The following is a 26561-nucleotide window of genomic DNA, read 5'->3' as shown; positions in this document are numbered from 1 at the left end:
TGTTCGGAGGATCCTCATACAACAGGGATGAAGGTGGAGACTCTTCTCTTTTTTTCACAAACTGTCTTCGTTCACCAAATCTCACGATGTCCAAACTGCTGCTGAGGTCACACTTACCTTCGGGTTGGTGAGGAAGAAGTAAAATGTAGGTAAAATGAGGTGTTCGGGATTATGTGCAACACAAACGTGGTGTAACTCAGGCCTTTGATGAAACACTGTGTTTTTTTTTAAGATATGCATCCACTTTTTCAGGGAAATATCACATAAGGGGACAAATACGCTCCATTTCTATCCCACTATGGCTTCAAAACTTGATAAGAAAGGCATTCTCACCCTGAAATGCACTGAGTTATTATTTGCTGGAGGGAATATTGATGGAAAGCCGCAGTAGTCTCTTAAACCAGTTGCTGAGAATTGCTTTACTGTGTGATCATAGTGGTTGTGCAGCTGCGTAAAATCTGTGACAATTGTTCTTTTGAAGGGGATTCAAAGATGGGATTACCGTGCGCTCAAAACCAAACGTTGGGTGTATATCTTTAATGTACACAAATGTATGGGTGGCTGTATCCATCACTGTCGACCTCAGGCATACCTTATGTGTACCCAACCCTACCTGCACTAGTCTGCACTTGAATGTGTAGACACCTTTTTTTGTGGTTTTAGGATCTTGTAATTGTGAAATATGACATGCGCAGCTGGAGTGATCATTAAGTAAATCTCCGAACACCTGGATATGTACAAAAAAGTATCAAAGCACAAAAGTTGAGTTCCAGTAAAGTGCCGGTGGGGAGCAGTAAGTGGTTAGGGAGCTTCTTTTTTTTTTCTTTTCCCTACTTTTTCTCTCAAGAGCAGAATCCATCCCACCCGCAACACTGTTGTGTTTGCTTTCCCCATGTACAACCCCATGATTGTTCGTCTGCAGCCTGAACAACTATTAAACACTGATACCTGATCAATTCAGGCAGCGTTGATGATGATTTCACACTTTCTCGTGTCGAAGACATGGCAGTTTGTCCGCATGCGTGTGTGCGTTATGTGCCTGTTTTCCTCCTCCCTGCCTGCTAAGTGAAATTAACCTGCCTAAAAATGCACTGTTGAAACTTTATCAACATTGATTTTGTTTTTCAGTTGCCTATAGTCATTTTTATTTCTTCAAATATTTCAGTTTAATATTGCAAACAACTTCACAACATACAAAATGAATAATATTAACCCAGAAACATGTCAATGAATATATATATGTATATATACATATATATATATATATATATGTATATATATATATATATATATATATATATATATATATATATATATATATATATATATATATATATACTTTTTAAATATATCTTGTCCTCTGGTGGGAATAAAAAAATAAACAGCAAAGCTTTGACAACAGCACCTTGACATAGTATGTAATTCCAACATTACCTTGAGAAGTTTAGAACAGTAAACAGAGAAATTACTGGAGAGGAAATTTTTTTCTGCTGAATATGTAAACGGAATGTTTTTTTTTTCTTTTTTGGTCAGCATCATATCCTTTTTTTTTTTTGGAAGTGGAGAATTTCTCAATTCACAATTGAAGCAGCATGCAAGCTTTTGAAGATGGAAACTGTCCTCTTATTTTCCTTGCCTGTTTTTTTTTCCTTCCTTCATTTTCTAATTCTTGGCAACATAAACAAATCACAATGTCTTGAGTAATGTGATATAGTAATTTAAACTGGGCGCAAATGACTGATCAGATTTTTTTTAATTGTTTACAAGGTCATGAATATGTTCAATAAATAGACTGTAGTATCACTTTTACTGTATAAACTTCATCTTTTTTTACATGCAGTCCATAAAATTTTCATTTGACGGAATAATTTACCCTGTTATGTATATATACAAATAGATATTTTCTCTTTATTCTCTTTTTTAAACTCTTCAATAAAATCTATACATTTTATACACTATCTCCCTCTTTTAATGGTCAATGTGCATACACATGAAGTGTCTATCCTTATAAATCGCCAGCCAATCTTCCTTTTGCTATCCATGGTGAGCGCTCGCACATAGGACTGGGTTGTCCTGCATTGGGAGTTATAATGCCGCTTGTCTATTCCTCTGCAGCCCTCCTTTGTGTACCCCATGGGGTTGCATTTGGTCTCATAAAAGTATTGCTTCAGTTGGCCATTGGGGACTGGGACCTTTTCCATGACGGTAACTGTCTGCCCAGACATGTCTATTGCCGTCTTTTTATCCACAGCTGTCACCCACTGGCTAATACTGTCACACACACTGAGCTCTCCGCGCCGTGATGGATCGGAGTGTCGCCGCACCCTCATGGACATATTAGCGGCATCCAGATAGTTTTTGTATTCCTCCAGAAGAAAGAGCAACGGCGGCTCCAAAGGCACTTGGTTGCCGATCATCACCCGCGAGTTGTACAGGTCGACATCCTTGGTCTCTGTGGTGACCACAGACGACGGGCCCCCACCTCCCTGGTTCTTAGCGGCCCCCTGTCCCAGCTGTGCTGCCTCTCCCTCCACCTCCAGCAGCTCCTCTATCACCTGCTCAAATGTGTCTGTGAGCGAGGGCAGTTCCCCATGCTGGCCTGGCCCACCACCACTCTGCGGAGTCCCGTGGCCTCGAGCGGCTGTTGCAGCGGCGCCCAAGTAGCCTTCCGTCCGATGGCCCCGCATGCCCGGGGCATCTCTCAAGGGCGCAGCTCTCATGCAACTGAAGTATGAAATAACCATAGTAAGGAACAGGATGGTCATCACTCTTCTAACCTGGTGGAACTGGAGGGGGGAGAGAAAGAGAGAAAAGAAGAGGGAAGGAGGGAGAGGAGGGAGAGGAGGGAGCAGGACGGTTAGTCAAAGAGCATTTTTAACAAAGTTAGCCTATTCTTGATCCATAATGCATCATGTAAGCCTCCCCTCTTATCTACACCCACTACTCTTTGTTTGCACGCCAAAAAGAGAGCCTGTAGCTTTGGAATACCCACAACATGTTTTTTTTATCAAACTAATATTGGCACTGCGTTGTCACTGTTTTCAAACTGTTTGCAAACTGTAATCTATGTGAAGTCTGGCTTACATTTCTATTTGTTGGCAGCAACGCACAAAAGCTGTGCTGAGCATCAGAGAGGCTGCTTATTACTAAAGATAAGATTACACAAATAGATGCTGAAACATCCTTGCCGAAGAGTGTGCAGGCAAGCGTAGCTCACACCATGGGTTTTTCTGAATTTAAAAAGAAAAATTGGGAATTTCGATGTTCTCAGGCATCTACTAGAAGTTACAATAATGTGCTTGCACTTCTTTAATAATAAAGCTGACAGCTGGATGCAGTTAGGACTCAAACTATGTGAGGGGCCAACCGACGAGCTCATTATCGTTTGAAAATCTCCCACACAACATCCCCGGCGTCAACACCTCAAAAACCTCCAACACCACAGCACCTACTGGCCATCTGAGTGGCAGATGTGGTGTTCATGTCAGCTCTGGCAAACACTGGCACTGCAGAGTTATTTATTTAAACAACAAACTGGTCTGTGCTGCAAGACAGGTCTGACACTAAACCTTGTGGTCATGAACGTGAACCTGGGGTTTGTCTGTGAGGGACACTGTTTGTTTTTGGCAGGTGGATGGCAAGAGCACCGCAGGATGAATTAACAGGATGTCACGAGGAAGCTGTATGACAGAAAGATGTGTCATCCTGCCTGCACTGTACCAACCCCGAGGCTCTGGAGAGCAGCTCACAAGATAAGCAAAGCGCTGCTAGGGTTGAAAAAATAAAAAAATATAGCCACGGAGAGCCAGGTGTTGCTGAAATGTTGAACATACATCCTTAATCATTGAATTGTCTGAGCACATGTGGATCCCTTACCTCTGAGAAGCTCTAAGATTCACAGCAAATCAATAAATTGGTGAACATCCAGCGGATAGAGACATAAAAGCAACCATAACGAGGAAAAAAAAAAATCTAGATCTCGCTTTCCACAGGGGCTCATTTAAAAATAGCCTTGTCGAGGCTTTGACTGCACTCCGCATGTCCCAACCTGACACGGGAAAACACGGCGAGCAAACACACTCCTGGCTCCACACAGAATGGGCACAAGGACCTTTCCAGTGGGGAGGAGCAAAACTCCACCTTAAAAGCATTTGTTTCATTCTTAATTGGTATCTGGGGCTGTGGCTGCAATTAACCGACACCACGGTGAGTGCCATAGAGATATCTGGTCTAAAAATAGATGTGCTGGGAGTCTCACAGTCTCTATTCAGAATATCACATCCTTCTTCTTAATGAGCCACTCATTCCCCGAGCTCAGTGACGTGCTTCTCCAGAGTGTGTGAGTGTGTGTGTTATAGGGAGGGCATGGGGAGGGGCTGGCTTGTGTGTGTTTGCAGGGAGATGGGGGTATTTTTCCTCTCACCAATTAAAACAACAATGAGGGCAAAAGCCAAAAATGATGAGCTGATTATCAAATTATCAGTGAATACTGTTAACAAATCCAATCCATCCTGTGAATAATCTTTTGGTTCCAAGAACAAGGATTTTCTGCGAGGCTTCCCAGCACAGAGAATCATGTAGGTTTACGGGATTGAGGCCAGTCACGAGCTTTATGTGTAGGATGCATTTAGGCTGATATTATTATCAGCATCGCGCTCAAATGGTTCCACTTCCACATGAGGGAAATGACGGCATGAGGGCTGATTACTGTTAGGCGTCAAACTTCATGCTGGAAATGGTGCAGACGAAGAGTGCTGCATCTTCCGTAACAGACCACAGGGGTAATGTTGCAGTAGCAGGGGGTGGGGAGAGTGCCAGCGTCATTTCGCAGCATAACAACCACAGATGACGTCTCTTCCAGGTCTCCATAGGGGAGAGGATGGAGGGGAGGAGGTTGCTGGGGGTAATGCCACTCAACGGTGCGCAATTGCATGCCATTCCCCCGGGTATCCTCTCACCGGGAACAACAGATGATTTTATTTCTATCTCTGTGATTTCCTGTTTCCATCAGGACAATCAATATGGTTTATGCTCTCAATCAACATCCTGTTAAAATGCCATAAAGCCAATGAATCATTTAATTGCTGTGGGACTGGCGGAGAATCTCCGGCTTCTATCTGCGAGAGGCTAAATGTGACAAATGTCTGGTTTGCACTCGTTTCATACATCTAGTGAAGGAACATTTCATTTGGATTTTACATTTAAAAAAAAAATGGTCTTCAGTGTTAACATAATGAGCATGAATAATACAGCAAGCAAGGAGCCTCTAGGTGAGCTCTGTGACCACTGGTTGAGTAAAGTGCAGCTTCTTCTGCCCAGATTGATTAAAAATCTGAAATTAAATCCACCTATGTACATAAAAAAAAGGTCAGCTTTTGTCTAATGCATCTAAATGTGAAGCCCTGAGTGCTGTGCTAATAACATAGAGCGGAGGGAAATAAAGCCTGCAATAACTGCCGCTCAAACATGCCTTTATCCATGACAACACACCTAGAGCTTGAAACACCCTGAACAATGGGAGAAGCTGAGTGTGTGGACTCTAGCTGCTGTTTGGTTTTGACGTCTCCAGATGACCACCTGTTCATCTGCTTGGAGAGCACGGCTGTAAGGCTGGGATATGTAACTTACCCTCGCGTTTATTCTGTTTGCCAGGTGGGGATTAAAGGGATAAATGCCTGCTCTGACAGTTGCTGAAAAGTTTTTCTAAAGCATGAAAGGACTAGCAAAGGCAAAGTATTGTTACACGTTCAGTAACATTCTCCAACCTCTCTGCACGTCAGCCCACTTTATGGCTGCATCTTTTCTAACTGCATGCATGGTATCTGAGAGGCCATTACAAAGGAATGGAAACACTGAGAGTAGAGATGAAAGAGTAAAGTGTGTCCTCTATATTTGAATAGAAATGAGTGCAGCATTTACTCTCATCCTCCACGGCTGCTCCCTTGTGGGCATCCGTCTTTCTTTAATTCCTCAAGAACGATGGTGGCTAGAACTATTTACCTGGCAGCATGTTTTGTCATGCTCGATGTGTGCAGCCCACAATTCCATCTGTTCACTTTGGTGGAAGCTTGCGGAAAAAAAAAAAAACCAAACCAGCAAATATTATCAAAACATCTACCCCTTCTGTGTCACAATGCAGCTCTTAAGAAAGCCATTCAAACTTAATTGACTTGTCTACAGTAATGGCTGACACGTGTGGAAGATTGCTTCCCTGAGATCTGTTTTCAATCTGAAACAGCTTCAGAGCACATTTAGTAATAGATGAGCATCGCTGCGGATTATACCTGGCCTCCAAGCCAACCCCAGCTCCTGCCACAGAAAGCCCCGCATTCAAATACCCGCTGAGTGATTTATGCTACCCAAATGAGACGTCGCCTCCCTCCCACTCTGCGTGCAGAAATGGACAATCTGAAGGATACAGTAGCTGCATTGTCAAAGCTTGCTCTGGTATGAGGCTATATAATCGATCCAGTTTATGTGTTAATGCACAAAGCTTCCTGGTGGAAGCTTTATAAAGAAATCCATAATTCATTTGAACCCTTGAACACTGAAACCCAACCACTGAAACGACACCAGTGGGCCTATGGCTCCAAATGGAGAGCGCGGCAGTTCCCATGTTTGTACACTAGATGGCGTATGAGACCGTGAAATATTGAGAGCTTCTCCTCTTCCACTGTCTTAACCTCCCCCTGTGAAACTCGATAGATAGATAGATAGATAGATAGATAGATAGATAGATAGATAGATAGATAGATAGATAGATAGATAGATAGATAGATAGATAGATAGATAGATAGATAGATAGATAGATAGATAGATAGATAGATAGATAGATAGATAGATAGATAGATAGATAGATAGATAGATAGATAGATAGATAGATAGATAGATAGATAGATAGATAGATAGATAGATAGATAGATAGATGCGTAAAGTCCACTTTGATGGCAAAACTCTTGACAACAGAACGGGTGTTGTTTGTTTTTCCAGAGAGAGCACCATTATTCCAACATTTATCATAATTGTGTGACCCACAAGCTGTCTGAAATGCGCCAGTTTTCCACCACTTTTTGTTTTAGTCGGTGATTCTGCTGTGGAGTTTTTCAGTGCGAACACACAACAGTGCAAGTTGGCCGTGGCTGAGCGTTTAGGTCTCGGGTGTCCTATAAAGTCTTAATGAGTTCATCAAAGTGTTCTCTCTCCTGAAACAAGTTTTGTCCTTATTTTTTGTTGTTGTTCTTGTTGTTGTTTGTCCACAGTGGAGGAAGGCCTCGGGTTAGACGAGCTAATACAGTCAAATACTCCCGAGGAAATACTTTATTGAGCTATTTATGAGCGTCAAGTCGCAGCAAAATGTTAAAACTCGGCGGGTTTAATGCAGAGCCACTTTGTTACCTACTTAGGAGGAAAAACACAACTAATAATTGCTCAGTCTGCCCCAGTAGCTAATGAAACCACAACCTTTTTTTTCATGAGATTATATCTCCTGAGCTCGTGCTCTCCACTGGAAACCCAATCAACATAATAACTGCGTTTTTTATTAATGAACGGGAGGATAAGGTTACACATATCCCCTCTCGGGCTGCGGCGCTGTCTGCTCGCAGGATAACTGGACTTGATCGAGCTACTTTTAGACACCCCCCCCCCCCCCTCTCTCTCTCCTCCACCTCACTCACACACACACACACCAGCTGTCTTTTTTTCTAAAGAAGCATCAAACAAAGTCAAAGTGCCTACAGCAAAGTTCCGTCAAAACAAACAGACACATACCTTCTACTGCCCAGTCGTAAAACAGACCATTCAACAGGACAGTGGTGTCATCTGGGATGTTTTGCACAACTCCCTGAGTAATTTAGGCTACTTCAGCGGTATTTTCCTCTCTGCACTCTCCCGACAAAAGCTTCAGGATATCTCTTCAGCTTTGGAGCAAATAGATTAAATTATTGATGGTGGAAATTGCACGGCTGAGGTAATGCACTCCCATGGCTGCACGGCTCCTTTGGAGATCGTCTGAAAGTGAAGTTGTCGCATGTCGAAACGCCGCCGCAGCAGCAGCACTAGCACGGGATGAGAGACCTCTGGAGCTGAAATGAGGAGCGTCTTTGCAACTACAGTAACTTTACTACACTATGACGCTGCAACATGTGACCCGCAGCTGGTTGACTGGTCGCCACCAAACTCCTGTTTAAACAGCCCCGGGGCGGAACGATTAATGCGCTTTCAGCGTGCACTACGCGCTTTTATTCGCCTGCCTACCTTGCAGCCTGCATCCACACCATAATGTCTGGCAACATACAAAGCACGAGCGAAGCCTCTCCTCTTCCGTATTTGTTGCTCAGCCTACAGAGGAGGCATATTTTTCTGAAGGTTTTGCGTAACAGCGCGTCTCCAACCAAAGTCGTGATACACGGCGTGCCATTTAGAGGTGGCCTATTTAAGTAAAATGAGATGTTCAGAGAAATAAAAATAAACCTTTCTCGTGGAGATCTGCGCAAAATTATGAGAAGGGGGGGGGGGGGGGGGGGGGGTATGTAACTGAGGAGGATTTGTCACTATTTATGTAAGTCTTCCTCCTAGCCTCCCTCCTCATAAAACCCAGATATCTCTCATAAAGTGACATTTTGAAAATATATACTTTTTACTTATAATAATGATTCTTTAAATTAGAAAGTGTTCGGTGCTAAACTTTCCCTTCTTTTGGGTTTCAAAGTGAGCCATCCCCACCAACAGATGCATGCCTCTGCAGTGTGGTGACCAGCTTTCACAGATTATTAGCAGCAAATGTCAGCCAAACAAACCTGCTTAATTACACACACAGAGCTTATAGACATACAATAAAGCAGCTCTGCTTCTTCATATTCCCCTCATCTGGAGCAAACTGGGAACAATTAGTTCCCTCTCTAAAGCAGGGCTCAAATAAAGATGTCAGTGGAGGCCCAATCTTTCAAAGGCTGATGAACGTTTGGAAATTCCACCTCTGATGAATACAAAAGTGAGCATAATGGGAGAATAGCAGCTCATTATCCCTCTGACTTGGCCCTGGTCCAGTGCAAAGATTTATTGTGATGCGTTTGCTATATTGCCATCATGATTCTTCCCTGCATGCGCTTATGAGCCGGAGAGTTCTTGTTTGGCATGCAGCAGTATGGGAGTGGATGCTCACACCTGCTTAATGAGTCACTCCCACCTCCAACACACTCGGGGACATGCCAAGTTAGATATAGCCCTCCCTGAAGGCTCACAGGAGGTGAGGGCAAACTCTGGATGACAAAGAGTTGCATCAGCAATCACTGAGCGACATGACTCCAAAGAGGATAAAAAAAAAGTGCACACTGCACAAGGGGGCTGTTCCAAACAAGTAATTCATAAATAAATCACTTGGCATCTCATTAGGAGAGCAAAAACAACAACATGGTGTCTCTCAAATCTGCAAATGCAGCACAACTGAAGGTGGCGTATCAAGAGAAGTCTTCTGGCTCGCATGTGCGAGGCTGAATTTCTGAATGGAGGTAATAAAATGTCTAATAACTGGGAGGAAAAAAAGGAGCCGTGAGCATCTTTTTGACTCATCCAGTTGAGGATCAAACGGAGGCTTGACAGCATCGACCTGTTATGAGGCAACCAGGAGTCATTCAGAAAAGTGCTAAACCACTATTTCATCTGAACTGATGCATGAGACTTCTTAAGGTTTAAGATTGCTCAACACTGACTTCTTGGAATCAAATCTTCAGCCTTTGCATGTTCGGTGGGTACAGCTGGGTAGTCCTCACATCTTCTCGGCTCCCAAGCTTGTTTGTGCGGCAGAAAGAAGAAACAAACACAGGAGCTGACAACGCGACACACTTGTATCACCTTTCAAGGCTTCTCTCATCAAATGCAGCACGATGCTGACAGGTCCGCACTGCCGAAAGCCTCACTTAACAGGTAGAGTTATGCCTCCTTGCACAGGAGAAGAGCCATGTAACACGGGCGGAATGACATTTTGTGAAATGTCATTTTCACTGAGAATAAAGGGAGCCGACGAGGGTATTTTGATCAAAGTGGAATTGCATTCCTGCTCAAGGAGCAAACACGTCAATTGAGAAAACATTTTGTATGAGGTTGGATGACGTCAAAGGAGTTGAGAGAGTGAGCTGGAGAACAGCTGAGAGAACTCTCAAACTGGTAAACTCAGAGTAGGCCCATCTTTAACCGGATGCTGGGGTGAGGAGTTAATGTCATCCCTCCTGTGATGACAATAACCTTTAATGCAATCATGAGGCAGCCACAACAGACTAGTCTTCTAAGCCTCAAACACACTCCTCCCTCCACACCCTCATGCAGCTGATACATTACTTCTATAGTGGCACAGACTGCAAAGTGTGGCGAGTCCCTGTCTGGTCTCACATCAGTATGGTTTGTATGACAGAAAGCACAACAAGCTCACTATGGAGTCACGTGGAAATGCTCAGATGTTTATAAAGGATACATATACCTAGGAGAAAGGTGTGTGTGTGTGTGTGTGTGTGTGTGGGGGGGGGGGGGGTGATTTGCTAGTCAAAAGCAGGTTGTAGAGAACTAAAACTGAGGCTTCTGCTTGGCTTGACATGACACATCCTGCCACCATTTGCAGCTACAGATTCAGATTTGTCCCATATCACACAGTTTTGAGTCAGCCTATAAATTATTCTAATCCACCTTTAGTGTCTCTGACATCCAGGGAGCACAAAAAATGTTCCTTATTGCTGTTGCATGTTCACATGCTGAGAGACACACACACGTGAATGGTTTGCCGACATGATTGAACACCTCCTCCTCACACACACACACACACAGCATCGTGAATCGTTGTTGCCCGCAGTGATCCGACATAAAATGTCTTAACTCCATCCACGGTGTATTAATAACTTATCGTGGGCTTCGTCGCTGTAAAACAACAAACCACGCCACTGAATGACGAATAACTGATAATTAAAGGTTCGGAAAAAAGGTCCAAGGCTTCGCCTCCTGCCAGAACTTGTTTAAACAAGCTTGTTAATTGGATGAAGGTGATGGAGATGATGGTGTGGTGACTAAAGCTGGAGCAGCAGCGACCGCGGCGGTGGCGATGTAGCCTACATTTCCATAATGATTAAGATGATTAATTTTTGCTCTAAATATATCGTGACGTCCGCTTAGCTGCGAGCCGAGATTTCCGCCCAAAATAATCAATAGCCTATTTATTATTTGTATGAGACTTCAGCTCGGATTAAAGGCGGCATTTCATGAATGAAAACGTTGTGGCAAAGTGGGCAGGCACTTTCCGACTTTTAGCCAAACAGATTTGCTCTCATATTTCAGCAGAAAGAATGGAATTAACTCACATTTAGGCCGCAGGGAGCACGGATTAATCGTAACGGCAAATATATATATATATATATATATGTGTGAAATAAAAACAGAAATAAAATAAGAACGGCACACAAAGGCCACACGTTTGCTTCATGAAAACAAGCGAGAAAAACATCAGTCGCATGGCACAATTTAGCCCATAAATTAATGCCGTTTTTATTCATACGCAATGGATTTTCCCCGTTAAATAAATAGGCCTACCGACAGAATTGAATCAGAATTTTTTTCTTTTATCTTTTCGACGTGAAACCTACCATCAGGTTTGTTATTGACGCCCACCCCAACTCTGCAGAGCTGAGAGTGCACAGAGAGGGAGGGAGGGAGGGAGGCAGGGACGGAGAGAGAGGGGAGATTCTCGGTAAAGATAACACACGCGGAGACGCACGCACACAGGCGCGAGCGCACGCGGCCGCACGCCCGCACACAAGCGCACGCAGCCCCATTTATGGACTGATCCGCTGACGTACATTGCAGAAAAGTGCTATAAAAAAACCTTCATACATACAAAGTGTGTCGTGCCACCCCACAGACCCCTCCTAACCCGCCTCCGCTCATCCCTCCTCCTCCACCCAACACGCCCACGCCCACACCATAATCCCACGTCTCAGAGAAAAAAAAATAAATAAACAGAATAAAAATACTGCCAGAAAATAGGCAATCTGTTGAGAAAATATTAGATTTTACAAACAAATATAGCCTCACCCATAACGAAGAGGATGCGTTAAAAGTCTCATTCACAGCATTTGTGAACAAAAGGCCAAAAATGTCTTCAAAGTATCACAATTTCTTTGATCACATGCGAGCTCAAGTCGTTACTGTTTCGTTAGCTAAATCATTCAATGGGCATAACTGGTTCAGTCAGCGGTTTTATGGTAAATTGAAGTCTAAAACGTGGCATTAAGTTGCGTCGCAGGGCTTCATTAAATGAGCGTTTTTATGAATGTCGGGCAGCCTTATAAGTAATATGATCTATTTTGGTTTCAGTGTCTCATAAAATGAGGAGTAATTGCCTGTAATATGCAGAAACCGATCTGCGCACATTACATTGCTGGGCAAAAATTACCGAAAACGCCAGCGGAAAAGTCTCATAATTCAAATGCAATTAGGAATTTACTGGATGCATTCATATTTATTTGAAGACGCAGCCTGCACGAGGAGTCTTGATTAAAACAGGACAGCCAGTGGGCGTTGGGGCTTTTCTCTTCTCTTGCTGTTGTTTTGCATGCAATTGCTTCGTCTTGGATCAGAAATCTTAAATCTTTGACCAAAGGAGGAAGGAAAAAAAAGAAAGAAAGATGAGTGAGAGAAAGGGGGGAGAGAGGGAAGGATGTGGAGAGGAAAAGAGAGAGAGGGAGGGGGGGGGGGGTAGACAATATCCACAGCTTCTGCATCGGTGAAAGACGAATTTTTTAGCCTAAAAGTCCTTCAAGAGAGCAGTGAAATAAAATTGGGTAGTTTTGAATTATGTGAGTCTATATGTAATAGGTTTGGTGAGTTGTTTTTTACGCCTGCCTGCCCTCCTTTTGAAGAAAAAAGGAAAGAAGCGTTGCTTCGTGAACAATTGCATATCAAGCCATCTTATCTCTCAGCATCACATTCAGCCATAACATCTGTCAGTGGGCTCACTTTGACCACGCCCATCTTTATTGTAATTTTACACGGGAATAATGTGGAAATTTGTATACAGTGAAGGAGAGACTCGCTTCGGCAAAAAACTGTCAAGTCGAGGGGAGTCAAAGCGATCGAGAATGAATTCATCTTTCTTTCCCCTCCCTCTGTTTTCATTTTTTTTTCTTTTATTCAATTTTTTTCCCCTTTTCTAAATCACTCGCTGGTAGGCTGCGTTTGACAGGTCGACACAGAGCCGTGTACGGACAAAAGAGGGGGGTAGGGTAGCAGGTGAAGTGAAAAGCACCTTATGAATGAAACCGTGGAGCGGTCGTAGTAAAAACACAAGTGATTTGATGGCGATGACGGGGGGGGGGGGGCGGATAGAGGGAGTGTGTGTGTGTGTGTGTCGGATGGGGGGGGGGGGGGGGGGGGTCTCGGGGGGGGGGGGGGGGGGGGGTAAAGAGTAGGCTATTTTTGGTCGATAACAAAATCCAGAGGGTTTGACATCAAGACCAAACATGAATGCAGCAGACCCAACAAGAACAATAAGCATGCATAGATAGATAGATAGATAGATAGATAGATAGATAGATAGATAGATAGATAGATAGATAGATAGATAGATAGATAGATAGATAGATAGATAGATAGATGTTTTTTTTACCAAACAGTTTCATGATATGCACCTGCATCCTACTCCAGTTTGTGCTAGAAGGATCACTGCAGCGTCTTAAGTCCCATATTGGGAGCATGATTAGGCACAACGCAACGATTACGCAAATTATGTTGCAGCAGGCAGTGTCCGGGAACTCCAAAAACGCTTCAAAAAAGCTTTCTTTCTGCACGACAACGAGTCCCAGTTTAAACACACGAGACCGAGCATTTTTGAATGTGCTCGCATCAAGCATTTCTGAACATAGTCTTAATTCCAGAATGGTTGGTTTTGAAGGGGGGTAAAAAAAGGTTTCCGAGGTATTGGTCACCTGGATCGGATCTGAATTCGGAGTTATTTCGGTCACTGATGTCCACAATTATCACACTGACAAGGCAAAGGGCTGCATGCTGTAGTTTTAAAAGCCGAAGTTGATTTGACAAGAAGAAAATCAGAAGAAGCCCGGAAAGACGAAAAGAATGTAAAATAAGATTGACATGAGAACAATGGATAGTGCTCTTACCTTTACAAGGGGGCTGACAACCACTACGTGCGTGGTTAGATCTCCGCGACCAAGACTTGCATGTCCCAAAGTTTAACGCAGTGTGGGGGGGCTTATAGGTACCGAGAATGTGCTGTGCAAAAGACCAGACGCCCTAACATTTCAACTTTCACAGTGCTCTAGAAAAAAAAATCACATTTTAAAGCACAGGCTCTTTTTTTGTTTGTTTGTTTGTTTGTTTTTTTACGGCAAGCTCCCCCTCCTTTTTTTAAATATACATATATATATCAGTAAATATTTCTTTTGGTTTTTTTTTTCATAATCCCGCTTTTTTTCCGTTTACAGACCACAGGCTCCTTGAGAATAAGCTTACCAAAAGTTGAAAAAACAATCCCAGGTTTGGCAAAGGGGGGCTGGGAAAAGAGAGAAAGAGAGTTGGCGTCCACTCGGCGTTTTAGTCCATGCACGACTCCGGTGCCTCTGTCCAACGTGCTGAAAGCATAACACAGCCAGGGTAACTATGAGGGGCCAAGAAAATATCTATACTTTTGTTTGAGTGCCCACTCTAAACTGCTTCTTTTTTTTTCCCCAACTATGCTGCTTCCCCTTTGTCACGTGTATTTTCCCACCCCTTGCCAAACCAGTCCTGTTAATATTTGATCACATATTGGTCGGACATTTCCTTTCAGATAACAAGCACCTATATGACAAACGCCGGTTCAATTCGGTGCACGGTCGCCTTAAAAGGCAACACTCTCACGCCGATTTACAACTGCCGACGGCTGATACGGAGCCCTAAGGTTCCACATGCCATGCTTATGACAAGTGTCACAGGTAAGTGGCACATGTTGCTTATTTCTCCTAAAATACGGGTAGCGCACTCCAAAAGAACATACATACATGCATAAAACATAAAGCCCTCACTGCCAGCACACAGCCCTCCAACAGCCTACAGCCCAGATCACATCCACACATTGCGCGCAGACACAATGTAATATTTCCTTACCCCTCTCACTGAACCGGCATATCCTGAGCAGAGAAATGCCACACAATCTTTTTCACACAAGCTCTGTCAACATCAGCCTCAGCAGACATGGGTCTCGATACTGAGTTTGTCAAGTAGCCTCTGAGTCCAACCCTTCCAGCAATGCGTTGCCAGACTAAACAGCAAGCACGACTATTTACTTGTAATCATTCCTTATCTGCTGTGTGTTTCCATTGCTACTTACCATATTCCCCTACGCTGTCCTGGAGATAGAAGTGTCTTAATATCCACTCACTCCAACAGATGCTGGTAGGTAATGTGTCTTGTTTGAAGTCATCATATGAGAACTTCTGCTGTGCTCAGTAGATCGCCCACCACTTCGCTGACTTATGAATCTAATAACCCTTTGCAATATCGGCGTGCTTTAACTCTCTTAGGCAACACCTTGGTGGCTCTACAGTTAAGACAAATAACAACAAGCCTGGCTTTTCAGAAAAGCTTGAACAGATATACGTAACACCCTCGCCCGGACAACGCCATTAAGGGGTCTTACGTGATTGAAATGAGCGACGGGCGGCACAAGTTTATGGGGATACTAGTTCCTGGCTTATCTCTCGCTCACAGCCTCAAAGCTTTAAATCCGCATCGAGCAACAATGATGGACACACAACTTCTGACATATTCACGTGTTTGTGTTATAGGCTGTGAACTCCATATTTGGCGACGGGCCATAGGCCTATTACAAATACGCACAATTGGACATTTAGATTTTTCTAACACGGACAATGCACAGCAGGTTGGCTTTTCAAAACAAACATTTATAGCGCCCCTATGTCTGCATGTCAAGTTTTACAGAAACTTGTTGCTGCTCAAAAACACCCCCCCCCTGCTTTTTTTTCCCTTCTCCCCCCTCTTGTTTTCGCTGGACCCGACTCTGTCATATATACTTACACAGTCCAATTCTGCTGGGAGTGCTGCGGATTTTAAAGATAGTTTTTTTCCCTCTTCCCCCGGACAGATATAAGACAAAGGAAAAAGTTAATCCACGTCCTCCACGGGCGTAACTACACCGACAGAAGCGACCAGAGCGTTTAAAGTCAGATATAGCACTTTTCGATCAGGAATATCTGGAAGTTCAAAGGCGAAATCTGTTTTCAGTAAAATTCCATCAGTTGCACTGCCAACACTCAGCCATCTGATTGTTATGCAGTGACGAAGCGCTGTGCTTGCAAGTGAAGCCCCAAATGTACTAAGTAACATGAGTAATAGGTGATATTTGCCTGACTCTTTGCCAGCTTCCCAAACTTTGTAGAGTGCGTGTAAGAAAAGTGTCACTCTTGTGGTATAAATTACTTTTTTGTCATAGTTTATGGAAATCACGCAGCATGGGTGGCGCCTTATTGCAACCTGTGGGTGTGCGCGTGGAAGGAGACAATGGCATCAGTCTGACAAATCTTTGGACTCACAGATCATCAAAAGTGTTTAAGGTAACTGGCAGCCACTCAGACCTGTCATTCAGGCTCTCTGTTTGCTTCCCTTTGAGGACTGTAAGGGGGGAACACTTCGTTTCTTTATCATCACACGGAACACATTCAGTTAATTTAAGCGCGATGACCTCAGAGGGGAAAGATAGCGCATTTCTGTGTGGTCAATGCCACTCGTCAGTATTAAACCAAACTTCTGACACATTCAAGTCATTAATTGGCAAAAATAGTTCTAGCAAAAACTACTTTTGTACTGTATCAGCTCACTTGTTGAGGCATCAGCCAAAAAAACTTTTCATTGGAGTTTGTGTCAATACATTTCTGCCTCAAAGACACAAGATGGCATAATCAGATAAAATTAGTTTGATCTCTTAAAAAAATCTCAATCATTGCCTGCCAAGAAAAATGCAGTCTTTCATGTGCGGGCAACGAGTGCTGGACATGGGAGTCACACACAGCTTATTATCCTCCAGCTCACTCCTTGTAAGCTTTTCACACAGGCAGCTTCTCATTACAGGCTACTAATAAAAGGCAGCAATGTAAAGAGAGAGGTAACACATCCCAGCAGAGCGTGGACAGCTTTGAAAGCATGAAAAACTCCCTTTACTGGCCGGACATGATGAAGTGATCAGGATGTGTGTGTCCCGTCACGTCTCGGGTACCTACCATCATCCTACTCCCAAGCCTTTTTGCTTCCTGACGTGGTAACTTGACTTGCTCCTACTTGTGATGTTGTTAACACTTCCTCTGCTCCCACAGCTTTTCGCAGACTCTGTTACTGACTCATGCTCGTCCCTTTTCCACTATCCATGCCCTCCCCCGCACTCTTCACCATAATATCTTATGGCTGAGTCCGAGGTCACAGATCAATCACTTCATCCCCTGGGCTGCATATGACTGCATGGCATTTTGCTCCACGGTCTGCCAAGATACTTCACCTCTTTTGAGCTTACTCTTAGAACTTGTGTGCGTTTGAGTTGGAAAATATTTTGGCACAGGGAGTGTTTTTAAAATGTGTAGCCAATAGGGTGCACCTTGGGATATGGTCTGTAAAGAAACACTGAGACTGGCATAGATGTTATCTGGACACATACAGCGTAGAGGATGTAGGACCTACAGTACATCTTTAGTGGCTGTTTCATTTCCACTTGTTGTGCTTTGTGAAACACAACCTACCTTTGAAGTGTGATCCCTGCCAACAATCTGCCATTGAAAACCTGGAAATGAACTCCACTTCCTCTACTGACGACTGTACAAATCAATCACCAAAGAAAAAGAAAAAAAGGAATGTTCAAGTTGTTTTAACACGGCAATCTTCATACTTCCCAGTTTACATCTGTTAATCACATTTGGGCCCCGTCTAGTCTCTGGAACAATTACTAAAAATGCAGTGTGCCAGCCTAAAACTTTGAGTGTATAAGCGCTTTCCTCCCTCACGACGTAATGACAACGATTGGGCGAGGATGGATCCAGTCAGGGCTCTGTGTATCATTACTGTCTTAATCTTTGTGCCATAAATATTGATAAGAAGAGTCCCACGTCATGAGTTACTAGTACCTTCTGTTATAAATAGAAGCAGGTTATCTCTTACTGTCAGATTCCCCCCCTTGTATCTACAGGAAGTTGAGCTCTGGGACAAACAAAGAGCAGACAGAAAACAACAAACAGCCTGATTACACACCAGTAAATCAAACTACTGCACCTCTTGTCTCTGCTACTCACCCTCTAATGGTCAAACAAACTACCGTTTAGTGAAAATAAACAGCCAAGTGTAAAAAGTTGTGATTTGTTTATGTGAGGTCCTAATTTCTTTTGAAATAATGAATCATAATTTCCACGTCAAAATGGCTTAGTGCGGTCAGCCTGTTGATAATGTGCTTCATGCTGTACATCTGTCATTCAGCAGTGCAGCTTCATAATATTTCTGTGGAGTGTGGAATTAATTATCAGGCTCGGTTGGTGACTCAGAGCTCAGGTCCTCAGAAAGTAATGCAGCCCGTAAATAATCGCCCCTCTGCCACCATACTTCACACTGATGGCGAGCACTGCATTTGTGCTAATTTCCCTGTTCTATGTATAGTGTCACGGACAGCGTCAGGATGAATGATATTTGGGTTGCCCCAGTGGCTTAGCAGGCTGAAACTGAACTGAGTGTGCTGATGTGTCACTGATGGGTTTCTTTCTAGTTTTGCAGCAAACATCATCATCCGTCCTCTCCTGATCATCCCTTACCAGTTAAACACCAAAAGTGACAATGTAAACTCTGTCTTTAGTACCCGGGGGGTAGGAATCTGTAGCTCTGGGTGTGACATATAAGTGTATTGATCTCCTAACTCTGACTAACCTCCGTCTGCCCAACAGCCTGGAGTGGAGGATGCTGCCTGTCTGCCATTATCTTTATGACTGCCTGTGTGAGATGGGTAATCTTGGGCCTGCCACCGGACTGAGAGCCTGCCAAACTAAAGCGAGGAGGGTAAGCACAAAAGTTTGGATTTAAATGATTCAGAGTACGCTAGATAAAGCAAATTTATTGGTCAAAAAGAAAAGTGAACACAGAAATATGGATCCAAACTTGTTTCACATCAAATATCGCCCCAGGACTGTGACTTATTCATGACTGAAATTAATGCAGTGTATTTTAATTCTTCAGCTTGGTGTTCTGAGATGAGACTGTGTGTGTTAGTGTAAGCTTGGATGTGTATGGAGGGGTGCAAATTTGAATAGATATATTTGCATCTTGTTGCTTAGCCAAAGGCATTATTGGTTCCCAGTGGTAGTGACCTGAAATTTTGCATGCAAGGCAACCCTGCATATGGTAGCCCCTTTATGCTCAGCCAAATATTGCACAGAAGAAGTATGAGGCACTGACCTTCAATGCAGCGCATATATGTAACACATGTTGACGCAGGTGATCACATTTCATGATTGTCCCTCCCTCCCAGCTTATCTTCTGAACTGTACAAGGAAAAAAAAGGAGAAACAACACTTTAAGTTTTTAAGTTAAGACTGCTTTGGTGGTTTTTTGCTGTTTATATTCATTCCTATTTGCATGCCAGCCTCACCTATGAAGCCAGACTTACTGGAACGAAGAAAGACAAAAAAAGTAAAAGCAAGTGATTTTCTTTTTTTCCTATTGCCTACAGATGTGTAGAAGTCGCTCCACAGTGATGAAGCTGCACATGCAGACATAGGTGGGAGACTGTGAGCTCAGATATTCACGTTGTGTGATTCAATCAGATACCAGCAAGGTGAACTCAGGCCACGTACTTCCTTTTTTAGTTTTAGCTCCTTTTCATTTAGTTACTTTTTATTACAGTGCAGTTTGCCAGAATATTCAGTCAGTGTTTAGGTTTCCACTATAAACACTAACCACTGTAAATACCTTCATGTAAAATCCAGTATAAGCCAACTTACAATATACAGTCAGTCAAGGTCACCATCTCTGCAAAATTCACATCAGGAGGCTTTAACACAAAACTGTTTTTTTCAATGTTTTTATGTAAAAGCCCTTTTCTGACCCCCACACTGAAATGCCTATGTGATGAATATAATCTTTATCTGCTTAAGCACTTGTGGGCGCCCAGGAACAGAGGGGTCAAGAGTTTTAACTCCATTACTGGTTGTCTGATATGAAAGACAGCAGCCTCCATAGGAAATGGAGGCTCTTAACTTTGAAGATTGAAGTTCAATTCTCTGAGCTGCAAAACCGGGCTCTGGCTACATGACACCTGCAAACGTGCTGTTGCACAGAGTCGCTGAAGTCCCAACTGGTTGGTTGATAAAGTGTGAGATGGTGGCAGTGTAACGGGTAGCTTTAGGTGTGACTCTGTGAGGTTTCTTCTCACATTTTCTGAAGCAGATTTTTAAATCAAGCATGGATTTCAGTTCAAATCAATGCTGGCAGGTTGTGCTTCAAACTCAGTTCTGAACCGCAGAACCAGACAATCTTTATGTAACATCAGGATGTAAATTTGAAAGCAAAATATGGTTATTAGTTAAAGATTATTGAAGGTTCTTTTATGACTAAATGTTTTTCCACAAAAAGGATGTCTCATTTATTTATTTTATCAAACCCGGTTTCACATATCATGCTCTTCTTTAATAAGTTGACACAATTTATTGTCCTGGTATATGAATGAATAAGACTTCTTATTGAGATGCATGAGACAAAATGTGTTGATTTAGGCACAGTGGCCTTTATCTCTTCCCTACTGAAACACCTCTCCTGAGAGGAGGCTGTTCGGAGGGGCAGAGACCATGAGCAGCTACCCAACCCGCACATCCCTCCCTTCTGGGGATGAAAGCACACTTCTTGTTTATGTGTATAACCTGTCATCAAAACCTGGGCAACAGGGGCACGATTTAATGCAGTAAATGCACACACAATGACGCTATTCCTCCAGTCATTCCTAAAACACTCTACCTCTAGATTACTCTGTTGATACAAGAGGGAAATAGTTTAGTAATGTAGCTGTAAGTTAGCAACAGATGCTAGTAAACAATGCTTTCTCATCCACAGTCATCAACAAGAGCGAGGAGAGGACCAGCATTGTGCAGAAAACACATCTTATCCAAACACCTCCGGGTTGTGCAAATCACGGAATGTGACCAATACTGTTATTCAATTAAAAGTAATGTTAATTTATCAAAAAGTAACAGCAATAACTCCTTGGAGGTTGGTATAATCACATTCCTTACCTAAGCCGTTAGCATTAGCTACTGCTAAATGTAAAAAAACAAACAAACAAACAAAAAAAACCATGAGAAATAATTATTTCTCAGATACTTTTATATACTTTTATATGATATTATAGAGAGTTGGAACTAATTCTTCTTTGTGGTTCAGTTTCTTCAGTCCATCTTTGAACTGGACCGAGTTGTTAAAACAGACCTTTATCCCAAAACATAGTTTATCTACTGAACTCTTATACCCTTTGAGGCTGGGGTTAGATGTAAGACGCATGCTCCTCAGGGCAGCTGACAACAGGACATTTCCACGCCAAGCTTGGATTAATCGGACAAGCAGGTTGTGAGCAGGTGGGGCTCAGAGTTCTTAGCAGAGGAGGTGGAGTGAACTTCAGGAGTGATGTCATTTTGAAATGAAAAGCAGTGCTGCTCGTTCAATGAGGAACCTCCAGACAAAGGGGCACTAAAAGAAAATGCAAGGGTTGTGTTTTTGGAGAGTTTTTCACTTGCTGGTGAAATTTTTTTTTTTTTTCATAATATGTTTAAGTTTAAGTTGCTATTTCACTCTTTTGCAGTTTGCTGTTTGTCCGGGTGCAGAGATCAGTCTTCCTATTTACCTATCTATAGACCTTTTAACTATTTTAAACACATGTTTGAAAGCTTCATTTTCCATGTTTCGACGCTGCCAGGGTGATGCGTTCTCCTCTATGAGTCTAAAAAACAGGAAGGCAGAGCTCCAACTGGAGATGTTGCCCTTTTGATGCTTTTTTTAGCACTTAAAGCTCGCTGATGAGGATCACGTGATATGATCAAAAGTTTTTAAAAAATTGGGAAACTGATCCTGGGTTGAGGTTGTTTATTGATCTGCTGCTTTAGAGGACATGCATAAGCAATGAACATCAAAATGAAGATTCATGACTGTGCTCAGGAAAAAAATATATACATATATAAATATATAAGCTTATAAATTAAGATTAAGATAAATGATCAATGTGTTGATGAAGATTATTTAATCAATAGTTCGTAACAGGATTCCCTTGCAAGTTTTTCTCAACATCTGATAATTTGTTCTTTCTTAGATTACATCGGTGAATTTTACAAATAAAATTGAACAACAGAGATAATTCCAACTTTATATTTTACAGATAGCTGCTCATTACATATGAATGAATTTAAACAGGCTGAATAAGCTGTCTCCCACATAGACACAACACCCAACAATAAATGCATCAGTCTGGCATATTGTTAGACTGATAAATTGGCCCGGGAGACATAATGATTGATATCAGCTTCATGTAGATATATTGGCTTCAGGTTACATATGTAGGCTGATTACTGAAGAAGAAATGGCAGCACGAGGCAGTCACATATTTGTTTGAGCTAATTTACAAACAATGTCAGCATGTCAAGAATTATTTTTCAGCTGTAAGTGCCCCGCCTGTTACACGCTGAGGTCAATGTTTTGTGAGAGGTGCTTGTTAAACGGGCTTCTCTGTTATAGGAACAATAGTATGGTGTATTTCTATAAAAACTTTTTAAAAAAGAATAAAACATTTGTAGTGTTATGATCAAAGCTCAGAACTCGCCATTTCCACACGATGAGCCACAAGCTCTTTTCTGAAATAGCGTAGACACTGTGTCAAACGTAAAAAAGAGAACAGAATCCATGAGAATTAAAGCAGCAATATCTGGCTCCTGCACCTGTGGGATCTTTGCATTCAAGGGGTTTTACCCCAGATGCGTGGACATCTTCAGGAATGAAGTGTTCTAGATGCTGCTCAAAGGACTTAAGTCATAGCGTCTATATCATCTGTTTAACACAACCTTGGACATTTAATTTAATTTGGATGTTATTTTTTTCCTGTCCTGACTGTAAGTAAATAATACCGTCTCAGGTGCTCCTCAAACATAACTGTTTACCAGTTATGAGCTCAAACTTCATCTTTTACGGCGCAACACTGAAATTTGCCAGGCTGTCACAGACACTTATTATAGAAAACAAAAAATGAAGTGAAATTTTGCCTCCTCTCTTTGTCTAATGTAACTTAATGAAATATCACGTTGATCAGATAAAAATTCTTAGAGAAATTTGTGCAAATATATCAACTTGTAAATGGCAAAATTATTGCCAAAAAACAAGGAGTAAATTCGAAATGAGATCTTGGTGGATTATGAAAATGGGTTCCTTCGTGGTTCATGGGATTTTACATGTGCACGGAATTCTTACGTGTCACTGAAACGTGTTGCATCCTCTTGGAAGAACTCTAGGAGGCTCTGTGGAGCTATTCTGAAAGATCCTAACTAAAAATCATCAATAAATGTTAAACTTGTCAGACATCAGTCACTACTGACTCACTACTGAAGTTTCCTGAGCTTGCCAGAAGATTTAGTTCATCCAAGTTGGTTGAGATTACAAAACTCAAAGCATTATGTCAAAGTGTAAAAATATATCATTTCCTATTGTCTTTTGGTGGCGCTGTGACATTTTCTCAGTATTGGTCTGTAGACATCTGGAACAGGGACTGTTCAAAAGTGTTTCTGGTGACAGTCCACACTTGTTTCATCCTACTTCGCTCCCAACTAATTCGACTGGTTAGGGTTTATGTAGTTTTATTTTGCCAGCTATGTCAATCCGATCGATTCGTGAGTTCTGTAAAATATGGTGCATGAAAATGGCAAAAAAACGACAAAAATTAATTTATCAAATTCAAAATGGCTGACCTTCTGTTGGGTTTGTCTCATGGGTTTTAGTCGTGGGATGTTACATTGGTGGACCACTGAATCCAAGGGGCTGGAGTGAGTCATTTCATTTTCCAGAGAGGGTGCTGTAGTTAATCCTAAATGCGCAGCACCCAGAAAATTTGTCAATTTTTGCTACCTATGATATATCTGCAATGTTTCATGAGTTTCAGTCATGGTAAAAACCATCAAACAGGCTTTTCATGTTTGCTAAGAAGAAAAATCAACAGTAGCATTTTAACAAGATGCACCCTTCTGCACTCAGGCTCTAATAATTTGAAGCCTACATGTATTCTAAAATTATTTTTAAAAAAACGAGAAATTCTTAATCTTTCGTAAAGAGAATTTTGTGTTTTGAAAAACCCAATTTTTTTATTTGATACATTTCAAAAAGCCATGTTGCATCACCTCATCTTTTAACAACATTGGGAGGGTCTGAGGTCTTTTTTTTTCTTTTACTTCAGAGCAATGCTGTTGCAATTTGTGCGGACTGTGTTTTGGCATTGTGTTGCTGAAATGAGCAAGATGTTCCCTGAAAATTCCACTTGCCATGTGCTCTAATGCCTGCTAAATCATGATGAATGCGGGATTCTGATCTGCTCTGTTAACGAGCTGGGCGGCCATTCTTTCTTTGCTCAGAGGACACATCAGTTCTCAGCCTATAGGACGATTTTCCACCTTAGTCCATATAAAATGAGCTCGAGCTCAGCGTAGGCAGGATCATTTTAAGATATTGTCACTTTTTTTACACTGTTTTAATTTGTGTCTGTGGACGCAGCAATGAGGTGAGTTCACATTTGTTTTTTTCAATTCAGAGCATCTTTTTGTCCACACAGACTTTCATAGAGTAATAAACCATTCCCCAACTTTATTTTTGAAAGACATCCTCCCTCGGCCCATTCTCCCTAGGAATAATTTTTTTTAACACACGCTAAGTTCCAAAATTTAACTCAAAATCTTTCCACTATTTTCATTCAAATTTAGGGTTATTGCGATTTACAAATAGGTTGTTTTTATTGCTCAGCATCCCAGGTTTTTTGGAACTGAAACATAAAATCAGCTAAAGGTCTTATACAACACTCAGCAAGAGAGCAAATAAGCACCTTATGCACCACATCCCCCAACGTCAGACAAGATACCCCATCACAGGTGACAGACAGACAGTAGGCAGAAAGTTTAAAATAAAGGTCTTAAAGGGAATAAAAGCTTTGGAGTGAATGGTGAGGGAATTGTTAAGGATAATACAATGGAGTGGGATTTCTTGTGTATTGTCTGCGAGGGATATCCCAGCCAACGTTTCTCTATACATCAAAGGGCCGCCACAAATAAAAGCACACTTGTCGGGGCGAACAAACTGCCTCCTTTATGTCTTCTACCAACTTTGGATGTACAACACTGCAAAGAAGACAGGCTATTCAGATGACATGCTTTGCTCTCTGGTGGTTTGCTGTGTGCTTTTGTCTGCCCTGACCAGGACAGATATATAATATCACTGGATCAAAATCCTTTCAGTCCTTTTTACTCGCTGGTAAAGACTCCCGTTACACTCCCTCCCCCATACACTCCACTATTCTTTCTTTCTTAAACAAAGTAAACTTGATGCAGCCAGACAACACTTGCAGCCCTCAGGCCTAATGCCCTAAAATGAGTCTCAGGTTCATTCAGGTTTCTTTTCTTTTCTTTTCTTTAAGCAGAGAGCCTTAAACAAACTGTGGTCAGGCAAACTAGACACGTTTCTCAGTTGACAGTAAATCTTTGTTTTGTTTTGCTGCTTCTTCAAACATCTGTTGCCTGGGTCTTTTGCATTCTTCTGAAGTAAATTGTCACAACTTGAAAAGTTTTTCCATGCAAATTCAAGTATGGAAGGAAAGTAGCTTTTCTGTCTGCACACTTTGACATGACTCACCCTGCACTGCCCTGCTCCTCTTCATGCTGTATCATTACACTGCATCAGAAGTTATTTTTCCCTCATTCTAATTTTTATTAAATTCAACTGAATTTTTAAAAAAAAACTTATATTGTGTTTCAATATGACATTGGCAGCTGTTGCCATGGAGCGTGGGTGGGGACCCCTTGGAGAAGCCACAAAATACATCAGAGGGGTCTTCGAATTACGAAGAAAAGTACTGCTATGTCTTACGAAATATTGTTTTAATACTTCGAAGATTTCATTTTAAAATGCTTCTCAGCAAAGTTGTACATTTTCAAGCTCCCATAAATGATTCAAAATAAACTCCCTGCCATGGGGAAATTCACTGAAATGTTTACAAGTCATTGATGTTTCCCTTAATTTACTGACAGGGTGTGAAGCATTGTTGCTTTTTTTTATGCCAACCGGTTGTTTACGGAAATATTTCTAAGAATTCTAATAAGTCCGTCCTGTGGGACATTTGCTTTATGTTTTGATAAGTCTGGTTAAGAAAAACCAGGAATGAAGCATTTATAAGTTTAATTTCACTGCAATGATTCTAGATTATTATTATTTTTTTTAATATATAGAAACATGTTCACCTCCAACACTTCAGAGTAACA

The 26561-nt window shown here is 42.0% G+C and overlaps 1 protein-coding gene across 5 annotated transcripts; it reads right to left on the bottom strand.

Moving 5' to 3' along the window:
* Positions 1-1567: 1567 nt before the first annotated feature.
* On the bottom strand, positions 1568-19555 carry bdnf (brain-derived neurotrophic factor). Of its 5 annotated transcripts, none has more exons than XM_072380715.1 (2): positions 19474-19555; positions 1568-2786 (listed from the first exon to the last, which is right to left on the bottom strand). In XM_072380715.1, the coding sequence occupies exons 1-2, from the start codon at positions 19525-19527 to the stop codon at positions 1956-1958; spliced, it is 885 nt and encodes a 294-aa protein (XP_072236816.1). In that variant the 5' UTR covers positions 19528-19555; the 3' UTR covers positions 1568-1955. The 5 variants fall into 5 exon arrangements, with proteins under 5 accessions (XP_072236816.1, XP_072236817.1, XP_072236819.1 ...); XM_072380716.1 differs by lacking the exon at positions 19474-19555 and adding an exon at positions 15365-15452; XM_072380718.1 differs by lacking the exon at positions 19474-19555 and adding an exon at positions 14509-15024.
* Between the last annotated feature and the right edge of the window lie 7006 nt (positions 19556-26561).

The sequence above is a fragment of the Leuresthes tenuis genome, unplaced genomic scaffold (assembly GCF_036924035.1).
Source record: "Leuresthes tenuis unplaced genomic scaffold, fLeuTen1.0.hap1 SCAF_2, whole genome shotgun sequence".
NCBI classification, from domain to species: domain Eukaryota; kingdom Metazoa; phylum Chordata; class Actinopteri; order Atheriniformes; family Atherinopsidae; genus Leuresthes; species Leuresthes tenuis.
Note: the sequence above shows the minus strand (reverse complement) of the source record. Positions and strands in the feature narration are given on the sequence as shown.